General features: G+C 46.9%; 1 protein-coding gene and 1 non-coding gene across 2 annotated transcripts in view; both read left to right on the top strand.

Moving 5' to 3' along the window:
- Positions 1–635: 635 nt before the first annotated feature.
- MECR (mitochondrial trans-2-enoyl-CoA reductase) overlaps positions 636–18,498 on the top strand; it is a 28,351-nt gene continuing 10,488 nt past the window's right edge. The window contains exons 1-3 of the mRNA XM_016217116.2: positions 636–811; positions 13,594–13,691; positions 14,157–14,288. Coding sequence (XP_016072602.2) covers positions 636–811; positions 13,594–13,691; positions 14,157–14,288 — 406 coding nt within the window. The remainder of the gene's footprint in view (positions 812–13,593; positions 13,692–14,156; positions 14,289–18,498) is intronic.
- Positions 2,173–2,276, top strand: LOC148092372 (U6 spliceosomal RNA). Its single transcript, XR_015715130.1, has one exon. It is a non-coding gene; the product is annotated as a U6 spliceosomal RNA (small nuclear RNA).

The following is an 18,498-nucleotide window of genomic DNA, read 5'->3' as shown; positions in this document are numbered from 1 at the left end:
ATCCAATCCTCACAACCATCTAGAAGGAGGTCTATTCTCCCCCTTGTACCGATGAGAAAACAGACGCCGCGTTCCCGTCGCTGGCACACGGTGGCCAAGCAAGGAAGCGGCAGGGCCGGGATTTGAACCCAAATCTTCTAACTCCAAACCCAGTACTCTCCGTCTCCACAGCAGCTTACACGTACTATGCTTAGTGTCGAGAAGTCAGCTTTGCCTCCCTATGCTATTAGAACAAAAGCGGGGATTCAATGAGATAACGTCTTAACCGGCCGGGCACAGCGAGCACTCAGCATGTGGTGGGGGAAAGGAGAAACTGAGACCAGGGCAGGGGAAATGTCTTCCCCAAAATCAAACAGCAGGTCGCAAACTGCAGGCTTAGCTTTAGGCCAGGCTCAGACGCTCCTCGTTGGGAGCTCAACTTTGGCAGGCTCGACATCTCCGCGGCTCCCGCAGGTCCCCTCGCCGCGCGTCCGGGCCTCCGAGCGCCGTCTCCCCAGGCGCCACCGCGCCGGCGCGGGAGGAAGGGGGCGGCCCTTTAAAGGAGCAAGGGGCGTGGTCACGAGGCGGGGAGTCGGCGCGCAGGCGCGGGAAGATGACGCACCCGGGCGTCCGACTCCGAGTTCCCAGCGGCGAGCATGTGGGTGTGCGGCGCGCTCCGGGCGGCGCGAGCCGCGGTCCCGCTGCGGCGGAGGCTGCTCGCTGCCTCCCGCGGCCGCCGGCCTGCCGCGGCCTCCTACTCCGCATCTGCCGAGCCCTCGCGGGTCCGGGCGCTGGTCTATGGGCACCACGGGCACCCGGCCAAGGTCGTCGAGTAAGAGACAGCGCCGAAACGGGGCAAGGGGACTGGGGTTCTTGCAGGGTTTTAAGACGGGCTGTGGAGAAGGGGGGACTGGGAAGGAAGAGACGGGGTCCGAGGCAGAAGGCAGAGAATGAGACCGAAACTGAAGCCCAGGGTACGTTTGGTCACTCAGGAAGTCTGTGATTTGAGGAAGTTGACCACCCAAGAGGAACCATTATCACGGGTGTAGTGGCTGACATCGATCGAGTACTGTGTGTCAGGCAATCCTTGTGTAAATGGATGCTCTCGTTTGGTCGTCACGACCTTTGGGTTAGGTACTTGAGGTAGTCCCATTTTTCAGATGAGAAACTGAGGCACAAGAGAGGTAAAATCACTTGCTCAAAGTCACACAGCCAGCAAGTGGCAGAGTCGGAATTTGAATCCAGGTCTGACTGATCTACCCGAGCTCTTACCTTCTATTATTTTTTGGAGGGGATTTTCAGAATACTTTTACATCCATTTGGATCTTCACTTCTCAGTAAAGTAGGTCAGAGATCATTGTTTCCATTTTACAAAGGACAAGGGACTTGTCCAAAGTGCTATACTAATAAAGACTGAAACAGGGTCGGGAATCCATGGCTTCTGACTCCTATTCTCGTGTGATTTCCTCTCCACTGTGCAGCATATATGCCTTTAGTTACAAGGTGCTCCTATTTCGGAGCCATTACAAGACCTTTTTGATCGTGGACAAGTCACTCAGCCCCTCTGAGCCCTCATTACTTTTATAATTATGTCCTCCTAAAATTCTGTTCAATCTTAATCAGTGATTTTTGCATATGGCTGATAAAAACAGTATGTGAATTGTCAGCTGTTATAAATCTGCACATAAGTAACTACAAGTATACCTCGTTTTATTGTGCTTTGCTCTATTGCACTTTATAGATGTTGAGTGTTTTGCAAATTGAAGGCAAGACCCTATACCAGCAATAAGATTACGACTCGCTTTATTGCTATGCTCACTTTGTTGCGTGCTGGAACAGAACCTGAAATATCTCCTGTATAGCTATTCAAAAGGGCTAGTGGGGTCACTGTAATGGAGCTAAGGTGAAAGCACTGATCTGGAAATCAAAAGACCAGGGATCAAATCCTTGCTCTTCCTGTGCTCTCTGTGTGTTTGACAAGTTACCGAGCTTCTCTGAGCCTTAGTCTCATCATCTTTAAAAATGGAGACAATACAATCATAGCTGAGATCAATCTAATGCTTTTCACCAAAAATTATCTACATACTCTCCTGCAGTCCTTGTTTACAACTCTTTGATTCCCAGCAAACGATTTTATTGTTTTCCAGAGACTGGGCAAATGGAATTATTTTCATGATTAAAACAGAGGCTAGAGTGCTGGCTTCGGCAGCACATATACTAAAATTGGAACAATACAGAGATTAGCGTGGTCTCTGCACAAGAATGGCACACAAATTCGTGAAGCATTCTGAATTTTTACTTAAAAATAAATAAAAAGACAAGATGGGTGTTTTGACAGCCCGAGGGGATAAGCCTCATAAATTCAAGGTCATTCACTCAGCCTAGCCACATCCACTGTTAGAATGTTGAGACCAAAAGAATTTTGAGAAGACTCTTCAGTCAATAAACCCCAAATTGTATGTTGCTCTCAAGTAATAAATCACCAACAAACCTCAAATTGTATGTTGATCATAAGTGATAAATTACCGTGAGGACTGTGCTGGAATGGGCTGGTAAAGCTCTGATGAACACTCCTTTTCCAGGAATGCACCCCAAACAGGAACAATGCCGTGCCCCTCTCACAGGCTTGAGATTTATGTGTCTGGTGCAGGGCCTGCCACAAAACAGGTGCTCCAAAAATGTTATTAAATCTGTATCTGATTTCAGTAAGAAGTGCACCGTTTATTGAGTTGTGTGGTGATGAGGACGGCATCTCCCAATGGTTAGGGACCCTGAGGAAAGGAAGTTGAGTGCAGTTGCCTCCTGATCGATCACCTCCTCTTGGAGAGCCAGGGAAGCTGGAACAGACTCACTGGGAAAAAAGACAACTGTCTTGTCTCCTTGTATGGAACCCTAGTAATTTCCCAGAAGTTCAAAACATGATACTTCCATGAAGCATTGTATCCAACCTTCGCTTTACATTACAGTCACCTATGACACTTTTAGAAACTACATATTCCCAGGCATCACCCCTGAAGTAATTAGTAAGTCTAGGGTGACCCTGAAATCTGCTTTTTAAAGCTCTCCAAGTGACTCTGATACCCAGGCCAGGCTTGAGAACCATTGCCCTGTGAATATAGACTGCCAGGCAGGCAGGCAATTTTCGCTCTGCCTCCGAATGGCAGCTTTCCCTTCTGACCCAGATTCAGGCAGCTTGACTTGTTCGTGTATGGACTGAGGCCAGAGGCTGGGATTCTCTTTTGTAGTCATGTCTTAGGAGGTTTCGGGTAACCGCACTGTCGCAGAAAGAATCAGGTGTCCTTTAAATATCCTAATAACTGGGTATGTGGGTCAGGTTACACAAGGTAGGGTCATGGAACTTCTCAAGAGTCCAAGCAGAGCGTTTCCCAAACTAGTGTGGTTTATGATGCTGGCACTGTGGGCCAGAGCTCTGGGAGCAGCAGGCAGGGCATAAGGAACAGTCTGCCCAGGTCTGAGGGGTTATGGAATTTCTCAGAATGAGACATCCAGGGAGCTCCTGGTCTCATGTCAACATTCTGAATCTTCTCTTCAATTCTGGTGCCCCCAAACTAAGCTCCTCCCTCCTCTACTAAGTCTTTCCCTGATATTTTAGAGTTTCTCTTCCTCCCACAAGTGGACTCTCCTGTATACTTGGGCCTTTTTCATTTAAAGGATTGAACTGCTGATCTAAATGAAGTAAGAATGTGCAGGAGAGCCTAGCGGAGTGGCTCAGTTGGTTGGAGCATCGTCCTGTACATCAAAAAGGTTGTAGGTTGATTACTAGTCAGGGCACATACCTAGGTTGTGGGTTTGATCCCCGGTGAAGGCACATATGGGAGGCAGCAGATCAATGTTTTTCTCTTCTCCCCTCTCTCCCTTCCTTTCTCTAAAATCAATTAAAAATATATATCCTTGGATGAAGATAAAAACAGAATGTGCAGGAGAAAATGACAGCATGGGAGAGTGACAAACATTCTAGAAATTTCAGAGATCCCCATGGCCATTACCCTTGTGCAGAGTTCTGGATTCTCCATCACAGTGATTTTCAACCTGTGTGCCGCAAGAATTTTTAAAACATGCAATACCTGACTATTGAGTAAGCGGCACTGACTTCTTTTCCTTTAGATTGTTAAATTTTAAAAATGACAACAGCCAACATAATAATGGCCATCCAGTGTGAATGAGTCAAAATTATACCTATTTTTTTGTCAGGTGGACAGAAAATAAACTTTTTGGTGCGCTGCAGGATTTTAGTAACTCATTTATGTGTTCCATGAGATGAAAAAGGTTGAAAATTGCTGCTCTATCAGATAGTTCCCAGATACTCTGATGTCCTTCTCTTTCCTTTGGTTCCTGAGAGTCCCCTTTCAGAATTTTGCATTCTCTGGGTCTTATGGTAAAAACTGCTCTAATTCATTCTATACCTACTGTGTGACAGGCATTGGGCTAAGTTCTCCAGATATATTCTGGAATTTAAAACACAATACCCCAGTTTGGTCATTGTTATCCCCATTTTACAGACAAGGTACCTGAGAGCAAGAAACTTGAAAGTCATTTGTCCAAGATCATACAACTAGGATGTCACTTCATTAAAAGTCCTTGAGCCCAGCCGGTGTGGCTCAGCGGTTGAGCGTCGACCTAGGATCCAGGAGATTGGGGTTCCATTCCCAGTCAGGGCACATGCCCGGGTTGTGGGCTGCAGCTAATCAATGGCTCTCTCATCATTGATGTTTCTATCTCTCCCTCTCCCTTCCTCTCTCTGAAATCAATAAAAAAAATATATATATATATATATATATATATATATATATATTTAAAAAAATGAAAGTCCTTGACAGCCCTGGCCAGTTTCGCTCAGTGGTTAGAGCATCGGCCTGCAGACCAAAGGGTCTCGGGTTTGATTCCCAGTCAAGGGCAGGTACCTGGGTTGCAGGCCTGATCCCCAGCCCCGGTCGGGCACATGTAGGAGGCAACCAGTCAATGTGTCTCTCTCACATCCATGTTTCTCTCTCTTTCTCTCTCTCTCCCCCCTTCCCCTCCCCTCCACTCTCTCTAAAAAAAATTAATGGAAAAAATATCCTCAGGTGAGGATTTAAAAAAAGGAGGGGGGGGGGAGTCCTTGACCTAGATATAGACCTGAAGAAACAATGACAATCATCCCAAACACTTTTTGAGAATAAGATGGAAGATAAAATTGGGAATAAGATAGGTCAGAAGAGAAGATGAGATTATAGGTCATTCAGGTGGCCCCAAGTCTCAACTCTTCATAGGAAGGACAGCCCCACCCTGGGGAAGATGGTAAGAATGCTATTTTCTGTCTCCTTTTTCCGGATCCTGGTCTTCACGGCTTTCTCACCTGCCTGCTGCTAGTATAAATTGAAACAAAGCTGTGGAACCTTGGACACATACCCACTCTGTTAGCCAAGATGGAATTTGGGGGAGCAGGTGGTGGGCAGCCAGGCTGTGTAGGTAGTGAGTTCTCACTGTAGGGTACTGTTTACTCTCAGGGAATTTCTTCTTTTTACAGTTGATTTCAGTGTTTAAAACCCAAACTCTATCCTGGTGACATGATTTTTTAAAACAGAATTATAGTACTTTGAAAAAAATTAGCATTTTGGTTTGGCACTCTGTTGAAAACTGGGATTTTGTTTGTTATTGTCTTGTCTCCTGGAGCTCTTTATTGTGGTCATGAATGAAGGAGGGGAAACAACTCATTAAGTTGGCTGGCATTTATTCTTTGAGGGCCTAGTAAATGCTGGGCACTGGGAATGCAGAGACAAATAATCTGTGGTCTTTGCCCTCAGGGAGCTCACATTCTAGTCCAGGAGAAAAAAATGTAGAAATGTTCCCAGTAGAGGATCCTGCATGTGGTGTGTCTGATTAACCAATATTTAGAAAGTGCCTATCTGTAATCTTTTGAGGGAGGCATCTGGTGAAACAGGCTCCGAGGGGACTAGCCTGAGCTCACAGGATTCTAACTCAAGCAGATTCCACATCCTGTGACACTCGAACATTTACCTTCCCTCTGGACTTCACACTAGGCTGTGGGGTTTAGGGCCAAGCCCTTCTACCCCCATTTCCTTACTCTTGCCTCTGAGGGTGAAACTTAGCAGGTGCAACTCTGAGGATCTGCACAATAGAAGGGTTTCCCCCGTGTCCAGAGTGCCTGGGAGCAATGCTGCCACCCAGTGCAACTCCAAGTTACTCTGATTGGCTGGCCCTCTCCTAGTAGCTCCAGCAGCTCTGATGCAGTTCCAGGCCTTTCCCACCCTGGATAGGGTAGTAGGGTCCTCGTTTTAGAGAAGGAAAAGCAAAGATGACACAAGGTTAGTCTGTGGTTCAGGATGTGTCACTGGGACTGGCCGGGGTTCTAGTCCCAACTCTGCCACTCATTATTACAGTGAGGAAATCACTTTAGTCTCCTTTTATTCAGTTATTCTTTGATAAAGGGGTTGACCAAGGTCAGCCGTAGTAAATACAAGCGTTCATGATGTCCCCACACCCCTATCTTCCATGCCAGTGACAAATGTTCACAGCTCCCTTTTCTGTATACCTCAAAACCTACACACTTCTTTACCCCACTCTTCCCAAACAATACTTTTTCCTGCCAAGACAAGACGAGGCCTCAACATCCTTTTCAACCTAGTTCTGCAGCCACAGAAATTGTTAGGAGACATGAATCCTCTTTGATCCAACAATTGTACAGCTCCGACAATTCTATGAAACTGAAGCAAGCATTGGACTGTCTGCTTGCCAGGAGGTTGTTATTCTAGCAACCTCCAGGGAGCAATGCTGTGGCTAGAAAACTGGGGTCCTGGACACAAGATTTCACCAAGGGCCCCCTTTACCCTTGGTTAGTTACATAATCAGCAGCCCGCCAGGCAGGGGCTGCATGATCACCTCTATACTTGTCACAAAGAGCAAAGTAGCTGCAGGCAGTGACTGCCTCCTGCTGTGGCTTAGTCTTGCTCTCTGGAGCCACGAGGAGAGTTAGGCCTCAGCAAACTAAGCAACTGAGACTCTGCAACTCCCTGCAGGCAAGTGTCCTGATGTCAGCAGAGGTAGAATATTAGGGGGCTTGCAAGCTTTCTGGTAATCTTAATTGAGGGAAAGTAGGGGATTGAGAAGGAAGGGAAAGGGTTTCTTTACCAACCTGGGTAGAAATTTCCAGAAGTTGCCCTAAGTCTCTGATTCCCTTCTATTCAAAATGATTGTGCAGAAAGTCCTGGATGGGAGGAGGGCAAGATTACTTTGAGACAGGGAAGCCAGGAGACACACAGGGAGGCAAGCAGGTACACCAAGCACTGGGAGCGAATGAGCTTTGTTCCGGGAACGGAGCTTTCCCCAAGGGCTGAGGACTCCTTTAGAACCCTGCCAATCGAGGCCACAACATCCCCTCCTGGGGGGTGAGCTGTTAAAGGCTGTGAGCTGAAGAACTTCATTCCTCCATGATTTCCCAATTGTGCTCTGCTTATTATTAATCAAATCTCAGAACAATGTACCCAGCACACCAGGCATTTCACCAAGTCACAGAAGGAGGCTTGTTTGTGACAGAATGGGGAGAGCCACATGGGGTGTTGGTTACCTTCACCCAGGGTGCCCTGTGATGGGACGCACATTCTTGGCTCTCTCTAATGATCAATGAGAAAGTCTCTGTGTTCCATGACTCTCTCCCTGCCTGTTCTTTCTGCTCAAAATGATATTGACCAGTTTGAGATGACTGAGTGGAAGATGCAAGATAAGTACAAATGGTTGCTAATTAAATGCAGAAGGCTGGAAAGCTATCTTAGCAGCGCTGGCTAGTGCCCGCCTTACAACAGCAAATATAGCTGAGCTGGTCCCCAGAGCACTGGCCTCTTTTTCCCCTCTCAAAAGGCTCTTTCTTCTGCCTGCTTTTGTCTCCCTTGTAGTTCATATGGCATCACAGGTGTACAGCCGCAGCCTCAAAGGAGCCATTGTGACCTTATCCGGCCTGGGATCTGTTGAGTGGAGACAGTGACATCCCGCAGAGTTGCATGGCGCCATTACACTCACAGGGGAAGGCCCTGCACGTCCAGGGGAGGTGGCTTGAGATCTAGCCAGGCTGTGTTTGGGTGTCTCATTTGCACTCCACAGCACAGCCACCAGTTCCTTTGGCAAGTTAAAAAAAAAAACAAGGAAGAAATTACTATCATTACACCAGAGGTCCAACTCCTGGAATTCAGACTCGCTCCGGTTTCCTTCCTGTCTCGTCAGAATGGTATCCTTGACAACGCTGTTAGAACTCTGCAGGAACAGCAGTGTCTGTGATATCGATGGCATTCCACCGGGCAGGCTGGGGCTGGTCTCCGGGTGCGAGGCAGCTAGACCAACACCTTCCCCCAGGCGAGCGGCATGTCGGGCCTGCCTGCCGCCCTCACCCACCTGTGTTTGCAGTTTCAACTTTCCGTCTCTCAGATCTTTGTCCCCATCACACTCTCCTTCCTTCCCATTCCTGTGCATTTCACCTGGCGCAGAGCAGCTAGGCTGCCCAGAAGACAGAGAAGAGAATGGGGAGTGGGTTGTAGCCCGGTACAGCACTTCTCAAACTGCTGTCTGGGGGCAGGCAGTTATTTGGTGTGCTGTGGAAATAGTGTTCCCAGCTGAGTTAAGTCTGGGAGCTCTGAATGCACAAAACCACATGGGTTTCTTTCCTGGAGGACTTCTCAGAGCCTTTATGACTCTAATGTGCAGTCTGAATGTTACAAAGGGAGTTTAGTCGGCAGCATTTCCCAAACGTATTGGACCCCAGAGAATACCTAATATCTCTAGGGACAAGAATTCCATCCACAACCACAGTGGAGGGATGCCGGCTTAGTGGTCAACAGTCTGAGCTTTGGAATCAAGCTTCAGATCAAGTCATGCCACTTACTAACAATTTAACCTTGGGCAAGTTACTTCTCTGAGCTTCAGTTTCCTGTTTGTAAATTAGGTTGATAGCATCCTCCAGATAGGTGTTTTGAGAACTAAACAGCATCGGGTATATAAAATGTTAAGCACAATACCTGAAGCTTTGTTAACTGTCAACATTAGTTGTCACTTAATTGTCCAGTCATCGCCCAAAATATGTTTACCTACTACCGTAAATATATTTTACTACCTGCACACAGCTGACTCCTCTCTGTATGTCTAGCCCAGAGCACCCCCTGCTCCATACTGTACCTTACTGCTGGCCACCCGCTTCAAGCTTCCTCCCCACTCCAAACCATCCTTCCTTCCTCCCTATGTTACCATCCAGTTACCCAAGCCAGAAGCCCAGGAGCCATCAAAGACTTCCCACTCCCCCCACTCGGAGTTGGTCACCAAATGAATCACTGCCACTTCTTATTTAAGAGATTCTAGGATGTCCAGTCCTGCCCATTCCCACAGCTCCTACCCAGACTGCACATGTTGCCTGGCCTACTCTCAGGTCGAATTCTTTGCCATTCCCTCTGGCAGGAAAGCCTTCCTTCCTCTCTCACTTCAGCCAGTAAACTCCTGTTTATCCTTCAAGCCCCAACTAAGGTATCACTTCTTCTGAAGCACCTTTGCTCACTTTTCTTCCTCCAGCCAGTTAAATTCTCAAGCCTGCCTCTGAGATAGCACTTCTCCCGTGTGAGTCCTCACAAGCTCCTGGGCAGATTTTACTTTTTTCATCTTTAAATCCCTTGGTACCACCTTACACTTAGTAGGACTGTCAGTAAATATCTATTGAATTAAATATACTTGAGTTTTCAAAAAAATTTGTCTTCTTTCAGTGATTTAATGATTCCTCACAGAGATATAGTCAGCTAATTATTTCAAAGGCTTCCTTGAACTGATAGCAATTGCCATTTCTTCAGCATCTACTGTGTACCAGGTACTCTAGCAAATGCTTTATGTACATTAGCTCATTTAATCCTGTGAGTGAGGTTCTAGTGTTCTCCCCATTTCACAGACAAGTATTTTGAGGTTTATGTAGCTGGTAACTGACAAAGGCAAGATTCAAACTCAGGACTATGTATTTCAATCCAAATCCATACTCTACCCTGCACCTATGAACTGAGGTCTATCTGTATTCTCATCTTGACCGTAGTCACTAGATTTTAAGAAGTACAATTTTATTGCAAATCCGAGCTGAACTTTCCTGTAAAGAAAAGAGCCATGACTTTTTGCTTAGAACGGACTCTCTTCAGGATCATCTCCATTATTTATTTGCACCCATCCTTCAAGCATGTTTTCCTAAACAGCACAAAACCAGGAAGAGCAAATACAAGCCTCAAGAACTCAGTCCCTGTAGTTTGAGCCTCTCCTCTGGTTCTCCAGATGACTGACACTTTAATGGCACCTTTTCCCTCTAGAAAAGAAACTTGGATCATTTCTTTAGAAAGCATTGAGCAATGTTTTGGTCGAAGGCACTGTGCTAAGACTGAAAGTTCTCTGCCCTTCATGAGCTCACAATCTGATAGGGAGACAACACACAGACATTCTAACTATAAAACTAGGTCAATAAAAAGAGCACGGGTCTGAGTCTGAAAGACCTGGATCCAATTCCAATTTCATATGTGCAACTCCAAAATCCAAAAAGCTCTGAAAACTGACCCTTGGGTTTTTTTATTTGTTTTTGTCTTCATAACTCTTTTGAGGGCAAACGTGGTCTCTAACTTGAAGTTTTTATATGGTCATTAGTCATTCCACTTAGTGTGATGATTCATACATTATGCTGCATAACAATGTCTGGTCAGAGGATGCTGCCCCAGCCCCCACGTGGGGTGTAGATAATACATGGTTCGGAACTCTCGAGTACATACAGCTCACCCCAAGAGTTTTGGAAAAGGAATGTGAACTTATACCTCGTGATCAATTGAAAAAAATGTATGCAAAGATTTCATAAACTAAAAAGCAATGAACTCGGATAAGGTGGTCTCATGGTGTGACCACTGTGAATGGGAGCACGCAGGGTGGAGCATGTGATTTTTTTTCAGGGCCAAGAAGAGGGTCAAAAGATGTCTCGGGATATAAAATTTGAGTTGGGTGTTAAAGGGTGAATTGAATTTTTCATTTTGTGGACAAGCTGTGGAAAAGAAATTCCAGGCTGAGGAAAGAGCATATAGAAAATGCAGGAAAAAAATGTCTTTAAGTAGCCTGAGTGCATGGACTTTGTTGGCTTACGGAAAAACTGATTATCTGTCAAAATGCAAGATAGAAGCAGTAAGTTAACTCAAAGGGGCCACTCGTCCACAGTCCGTGTGCTCTGGGCAGGGTTTTTCTTTGCAATGCAGACTTATACGTGCGTTCACAGAGAAACATCGCTGTCCCGCAGATGCCTCCCGGCGTAGCCTGCTGGGGAGGCTGGGAGCTGCTGACCCTTCCGCCTCCCAGGCCGGTCCAGTGAGGATCGAGCCCACACACCACTCTGGCTGGTGCTCACCTTTCCACCCTCTGCTTGGTTGGGGGTAAGCCACTAACCATCTGGCTTCTCTAGCATCAGACTACCAGGTTCAAGGCAGATCAGCCACTTAGTACTTTTGGTGGCCTTGAGCAAGTTATTTATCTCTTTTGTGCCTTTGTTCCTCAGATATAAAATCAGAATAATAGTAGAAAGCTGGCATGGAAAGCACTTAGCAGAGTGACTCACTGGTAAGCACTCAGACAGTAGTTATTATTATTACCAGTACAAGGACTCCCCCTCCTGCAGCTGTATATAAGTACATGCATTCCTTAATATTTACCTAAAAAGGGGGAAAGAATCCCTTTCTTACTCTCCGGTCACCAACTTCTTCCTAGTTAACCACTTTCTGTGGAGACTATTTCTATTTCGGTTTTTATAGCTGTTTCTCAATCATGAGGAGGCATAGCCTCCCTTACTTTGGTCATAATCTGGTACAAGGATTCCCAGATTGGGATCCCCAGGTCCCCAGAGGTCCTTGTAGGCAGTCAGGGGGGTTCCCAGACTAAATTCAGGGTGCTGATACAGAGGAAGGCAACAAGAGCGCTGACTTTGAAGGAGAAACCTTGCCAAGGACCAGTTATCTTACCCGGTGTACGTTTCATAATCTCTGGGAGCCTCCACTTCCTACTGGATGGAATGGAAATAGTGCCCTCGCCCCCGGGTGGTTCAGGTGGTTGGTGTGTTGTCCCCGACACCAAAATGTGCATTCAGTCCCGGGTCAGGGTTCGTATGGGAGGCAACCAGTTGCTGTTTCTCACACCAGTGTTTCTCTCTCTCAAATCAACAAAACATATCCTCAAGTGAGGATAACATCTATATATAAAGAAGGGAAATATTAATACTTTCCTCACAGGAGTGTTACATCTTAAGTCAGATCATGTATTTAAAGCCCTCAGCACAGGACATCGTAATAAATACCTGCCACCATTATTGCTATTAGTTAAAGACATTTCTTGAAAATGACACTTTTACCCAAAGATGGAGCCTCAGATATAATTTAAAACTTTGGATTTCACAGGAAGTGGTAGAGTTACATCAGTTCAGTGTGGTGACATTATTGCCCAATGCTAAGAGCCTCTGGTTGACAGTTACACATGCCTTTAGTAAGTAAAAATGAAGATAATTGTTGCTTAACAATTACATTTGGGCAGAGAAAGCAGTGCAAACATGAAGTCTGAGGGGTGTGAAGAAGGAAAAGGGGTCTGGTAATAAAAGTCACAAGGGCCCACCAGTCTAGTACACTGATCAGTGTTTTCTGGTTGGAAGGTCTCTTTGTAAAAAACAAAAGTAGCACATGGACATTGTCACCAGGCCTTCCTCAAAAGCCCTTTGGCAGGTTTTACCCTTTAACCAAAGTTCCAGTAGTGTCTAGAGCCCACTGCGACCAAAGGGAGTTGTCACGAAAACTTGAAATGGGAAATGCTCTTGGAAGTGACCACCACCTCCCCCTGTTTTACAAATGGAGATTCAGAGGCCTCGAGCAGGAAAGAAACTTGCCTGGGGTGACACAGCCAGCACATAGCAGAGCTTCATACCTAAGATGCTCAGCTCTCTGTCCTGCATCCTTTCTGACAGACCAGGATTCTCATCCAGAAGGAGCATCACTCCAGGGGATGAACCACAGTCACCCAGGGACTACAAAGACCTACAAAGACCATCTCTCTACTTCCCTCACCCCCTCTGCAACTAAAGGAAATGTCTCCTCTCCCCTATTGTATTATGAGGGGGAAAAAGTGGAGAACAAATGAGCCGGCCCAGGGATCTCCAGTTGTGCCTGTCCCTAAGAACTACTTGGGGTGCTCCTACCTGGAGATTCCAGTTCAGCAGTCAGCTGGGGCCTGAGAACCTATATTAGTAAGCACACCAGGTAATCAATAAGCGAGTTTTGGGAAACACAAGGCTGATCTGGGCCAACAGAATTTTTAACTGTTTTCCATCTTAGAGTGGGCAGTGAGGTTGAGAGGTCACTAGGGATTTTCCCCTTGCAGTTAATTACAGATTTAACCTGTATCCTGTGCTCATTCCTTACAGCACCTTTCTCTTTTCTAACAGAACCCAAATTCCTGGGCACACAATGGCAGCTCAAAAAATGTTGCTGCCTGACCTACTCTGGGGAGATGATGTGAGCAAAAGATGCCCCATCTAGCCTGGGTGACATTAACCTCTCTCTTTGGCTCTGTGCTTAGACTGAAGAACCTGGAGCTAGCGGCTGTGGGCGGATCAGACGTCCATGTGAAGATGTTGGCGGCCCCTATCAATCCAGCTGACATAAATATGATCCAAGGTAACCTTGGTTTCTGTGGCTTATGTTAATTGGCTCTTTTTGCTTAGCTGCCGCCTCATTTTCATTCCTCCTCAGGTGTGGGTGTGAAGTTCCTGTGATTAGCAGCAGCTGTTCTCCAGATGTGCCATCTGCAAACTGTGTGAGCCCCTCTGGCCTCCCTGCCCTGGGTGTGAGGCTTTTCCAGCGTTAGGAAAATTGCAGTAGGAGTAAACCAACCACAGTGATGTGCCTGCAAAATACTGGTCTCCTTTCATACATTATCTTAGCCAATCTGCCTAATAACCATGAATACAAAAGTATTGTCCCCCTTTACAGATGAAGAAGCTAAGGCTCAGAGAAGCTGGTTATTAACACAGCTGGTCAAAGGCAGAGAACCCAGATCAGCCTCAGGTCTGACTCCAAAGTCCATGATTTCACTGGCCAAGCCTTGTTGGATGACCCTCCTTGCTGTCTCTCCTCCCTTAGGAAATTATGGCCTCCTTCCCAAGCTGCCTGCAGTCGGAGGGAACGAAGGCGTCGGGCAGGTAGTAGCAGTGGGCAGCAACGTGACTGGGGTGAAGCCAGGAGACTGGGTGATTCCAGCAACTGCTGGTTTGGGTGAGTTTCTCCAGGTATCTGCAGCCTTTCCTTGTTTCACCCACATTATAGAGGTTTGCTCATTGGCTCAGTGTAACTAAGCAAAGCAGGGTTTATTATTAATTCCATACACCTACCCTCAGGAGGGGTGGGAGCTTAACAGAGAGAGAAATTCTGTCTCTTGTTCAGGAAGTGATGTGCCTGCTCTCCCATCTCCTTAGGCCCGTGTTGATTGGAGCTGTGATTCTCTGAATCCCTATATCCTTAAATCCCTGCCGTAAGGCACAATGAGAAACACAAATAAGACCCCCCAGGAGGTTAAGATCTAATAGAAGAAATCTTCAAACCAGTAACCCCAATAAAGGGGGTGCTACAAGTTCACAGGAAGCAGAAGAGACTTCTGGCTACTCTCTGTGCCTGTGGCGGGGGTGGGTGAGGGAGACAGTCTTAGGGAGGGATCAGCGCTTCCTGGAGGAGGCTCATTGGAACAAACCTTTGATAGATGAATTTTGTTAGATGGAGATGAGCCAAAAATCATTGCATTTGGAGGAAACAAATGAGCAGAAGCACAAAGATGAGTTTGGAAAATGGTGGGAAATCCCGTGTAGCCCAGCAGAGGACATACACATGGGAGAGGATGGCATAAGTAAGAAAGAGGGTCAACAAGGTGGTGGGGCCACATGGGGGAGGCCCTGCAAAAGCCAAGCTAAGAGTTGGGGTCTTCTTTTATATATAGTTAGGCATCATTGTTGAGTTATTTAGCATTTGATGGTTTTTGAAGCACAAACATTATACAAATGGATCCTGACAGCAGCCACGAGCAGGAAGCAGAACAGACATTATCCATCCCATGGGACAGATGAGAAACTGAAGCTTGAAAAGAAACCCTTGCCCTAGCCAGTTTGCTCAGTGGTTAGAGCATTGGACCTGCAGACTGAAGGGTCCTGGGTTCAATTCCTGTCAAGGGCATGCATCTTGGTTGCAGGCTCTATCCCCAGCCCTGGTCAGGGTGCATGCAGGAGGCAAACAATCAATGTGTCTCTCTCACATTGATGTTTCTCTCCCTCCCCCTCCCCCTTCCACTCTCTGAAAAGCAATGAAAAAATATCCTCTGGGAGGGAGGGAGGGAGGGAGGGAGGGAGGGAGGGAGGGAGGGAGGGAGGGAGGGGAAAGGAAGGGAAAGGGAAAGGGAAAGGGAAAGGGAAAGGGAAAGGGAAAGGGAAAGGAAGAAACCCTTGCCCAAACTTAAAAAGCAAACTCAAGGAGAGCTCACCAGACTCTTCTCTGTTTTTCCCGCTACCCGCCAGTGTTAGGGCTCTATGGGTTATAACTTACGGAGAGTCAACTTAAACTTGCTTTCCCGAAAAAAGAAGCTAATTGGTGAGTGGAACTGGGAAGTGCAGGAGATGGAAAGCTTCAGGCTGAGCTGGATCCAGGAACCCCAGTGATATCAGAGCTCTGCCTTTCTCTTGTTCTCCTTAGTTCTCAGATGGGATTTCCCTGCACAGTGATACAGTGATAGCAACAAATATTTATTGACCACTCCCTTTGCACCAGGCACTGTTCTAAGCACTTCACATAATTAACTCATTATTCCCACATGAAGTAAATACTGTTATTCCCATTTTGCAGATGAGACAATAGTAAATGTAAAGGATGAAGCAACTTGCCCAGGGTCATCTAGACAATAAGTGGTAGAGCTAAGACTCGAACCCACTCTGCCATATACCTTTCATAGATGACCACCAGCAGCCTGAAGTTTACATCATCCTGAGAACAAACAGAAAAGCACATTCCCACAAACCATTCAGCACAACCGTATCCATCCCCCAGAAGGGCTGTCACCAACTCTGCCTGGGTCCTTGCCCGTCCATGAACCCATCACCAGGGATGGGGTTGGGCCACTCCAACTGCTTAGTTGAGTCTCTTGCCCACCTCTATGGTATAGAGGGTGGGCCTTGTGGTTGACAGCCCCAGAAGTTAGGAACGAGTGGTTCTGGAAAGAAAAAAGTGTCTGGTAGGAAAAAAAAAACACAGTAACAGGAGTCTACTAGAAGCTCTGCTTCTCTGAGATCAGGAAAGCTGCCAAAAATGGCTCACCCTCTCCTATAGCACCTGGCAGTGAAAGCCTAGCTGTGAGCAAAGTGAGAGCTGCAAGGATTCACTGGATACTGAGTGGTGCTTTGGGCCAGCCCCCTGCTGAGTGAAGAGCTCACATGGTGGATCAGACCGTTTCTGCCTGAGAAGTGTTCTTGGCTGGGAAGAGAAAAACAACACTTAATACAATGCAGTATAATAAGTGCTGTAATCACAGGATGGACGCAAAGGCAAGAGTCCCCTATCAGGCAGCTTTAGGAAAGGCTTCCCAGAGAAGTGATGCTTGAACTCCATCTGGAACACTGAGCAGAAGTGCAGCCAGCAGGCTGGGTGAGAAAGGGCCCCCCAGGCAGGGAGTGCAGCACGTGCAAAGGTCTGGCGGTGGGGGAAGGCACGGGCAGAACCGCAGGTAGCTCGGTTTAGCTGGGTCAGGGGAGGGATGGAGAAGCCAGGTGAGGCTGGATAGGTAGGCTGGGGCCCAGTCACGGAGGGCTCACATCCACCGTCAGAGGGGGCCTGATGAAGAGTTAAGAAGAGGACTGATTTGATCAGATCTGTGCAGTGCAGAGAATGCTCAGGACAGGCAGAGGCCACGTGGAGGCAGGAAGCCAGGAAGGAGGTGGCAGATGATGAGTGTCTGAGCAAGACAGCCCCACAGGCCTGGAGAAGACGGCGGGCTTAAGAGCTTGGTAATTAGATTCGGAGAGAAGAACAAAGGGCATCTGCCAGGTGTATGGGTAACTGCATGGGTGGTGGTGGTGGTGGCAGTAGCCAGAGCAGGGATTTCTCCCTGGAGAAAAGGCGAGTCTTTGAAACCATGTCCCAGTCAGAGAGGATGAGGATTTTCTAATTATCAGGACTATAATTAGCTCAGTTTATTCAGTAAACACTTTGTGAACATCTGTAGCATGCTGGGCTTTAGCATACAGCAGTGAGCAGACATGGTCTTTCTTCTAGTGAAGACCATAGTTTAGTAAGAGTGGCAACCAGCAAGCAGACTTTCCTCAGCTGGCCAAATCTTGGTCATTTTTCATGGTGCTGAGCTGCCCAGCTGTTGCTGTGGCCATAGCCAGCTTTTTTCCACATGCAACCCAACTCGTCCCAAGGGAGACTGGGCCAGAGAATGTGCACACTGACTTTGTCATGGGAAACACTGAAAACCCTGCTGAGGGAGCATGGGGCAGGAGAAGGAGTGGGGCCTGGGAATCAGATGCAGGTTCTTCCATCTGCCCTGTGTGACTTTAAGTCACAACTACTTTGAACCTCAGTTTTCTCATCTCTGAAATGGAGCTAATAGTCATTGCCTTGCATAACTCAGCTAACTCTTACTCTGCTCAACCGAGATAACACAAGCAGTGATCTTTGCAAACACTAAATTTCTGTATGCATTATATAGGGGTCGGCAAACTTTTTTCTTAAATAGCCAATTAGTGAATATTTTAGGCTTTGCAAGCCATACCACCTCTACTCAAGTCTGCCATTTTAAGTAGCCATAAATAATACCAAAAAAAGTGTGACTGTGTTCCAATAGAACTTCATTTACAAAAACAAGTGGTGAGCCAGATTTGGCCCATGGACCATAGTTTGCCGATCCTGCATTAGATAATGGAGATGGTTAAGGGTCAGTTGAACATGTGAGGAATGGATGTCCTCAGAGCAAGAGCATGGGACTTAGTACCAGTAAGGGGAACCAAGGGGTGTTACACACCTTCTACGTACTGGGCACAGTGATAGTCTGTACAAATGCCATCGCGTTTAATCTTCACACTACGATGTGAGTGTTGCTCTGCACTTCATAGATCAGGAAAAGTGAAACTCAGAAAAAGTGAAGTGAGAATTTAAAATCACACCAGTAGTGGGTGGCAGAGCTGGCTTGTTAAGCCGGTCTCTCCAACTCCAAAGCCTAAGGGTTTCTCCTTTAAATCCCTGAACGCCCTTGGGGCTGACCGTGGGCGCTGTCCCCATCCCACCTAGGTCCCCTTGAGAAGAGGATCAGGGACAGCCAGGCCCCAGAAATCTACGTGAAGGGCTGAATTTCCATTGTCATGCCATTAGGGGAGGTAGAAGACGCCCTTGATTTCATACATAAAAGCCGTATACTAAGCATTCGGCACAGGGTAGATGTAAATGTCGG

The sequence above is a fragment of the Miniopterus natalensis genome, chromosome 9, assembly GCF_054644295.1.
Source record: "Miniopterus natalensis isolate mMinNat1 chromosome 9, mMinNat1.hap1, whole genome shotgun sequence".
Taxonomy (NCBI): Eukaryota; Metazoa; Chordata; class Mammalia; order Chiroptera; family Miniopteridae; genus Miniopterus; species Miniopterus natalensis.
The sequence above is the reverse complement of the archived record's forward strand: the minus strand, read 5'-3'. Positions and strand labels throughout refer to the sequence as shown.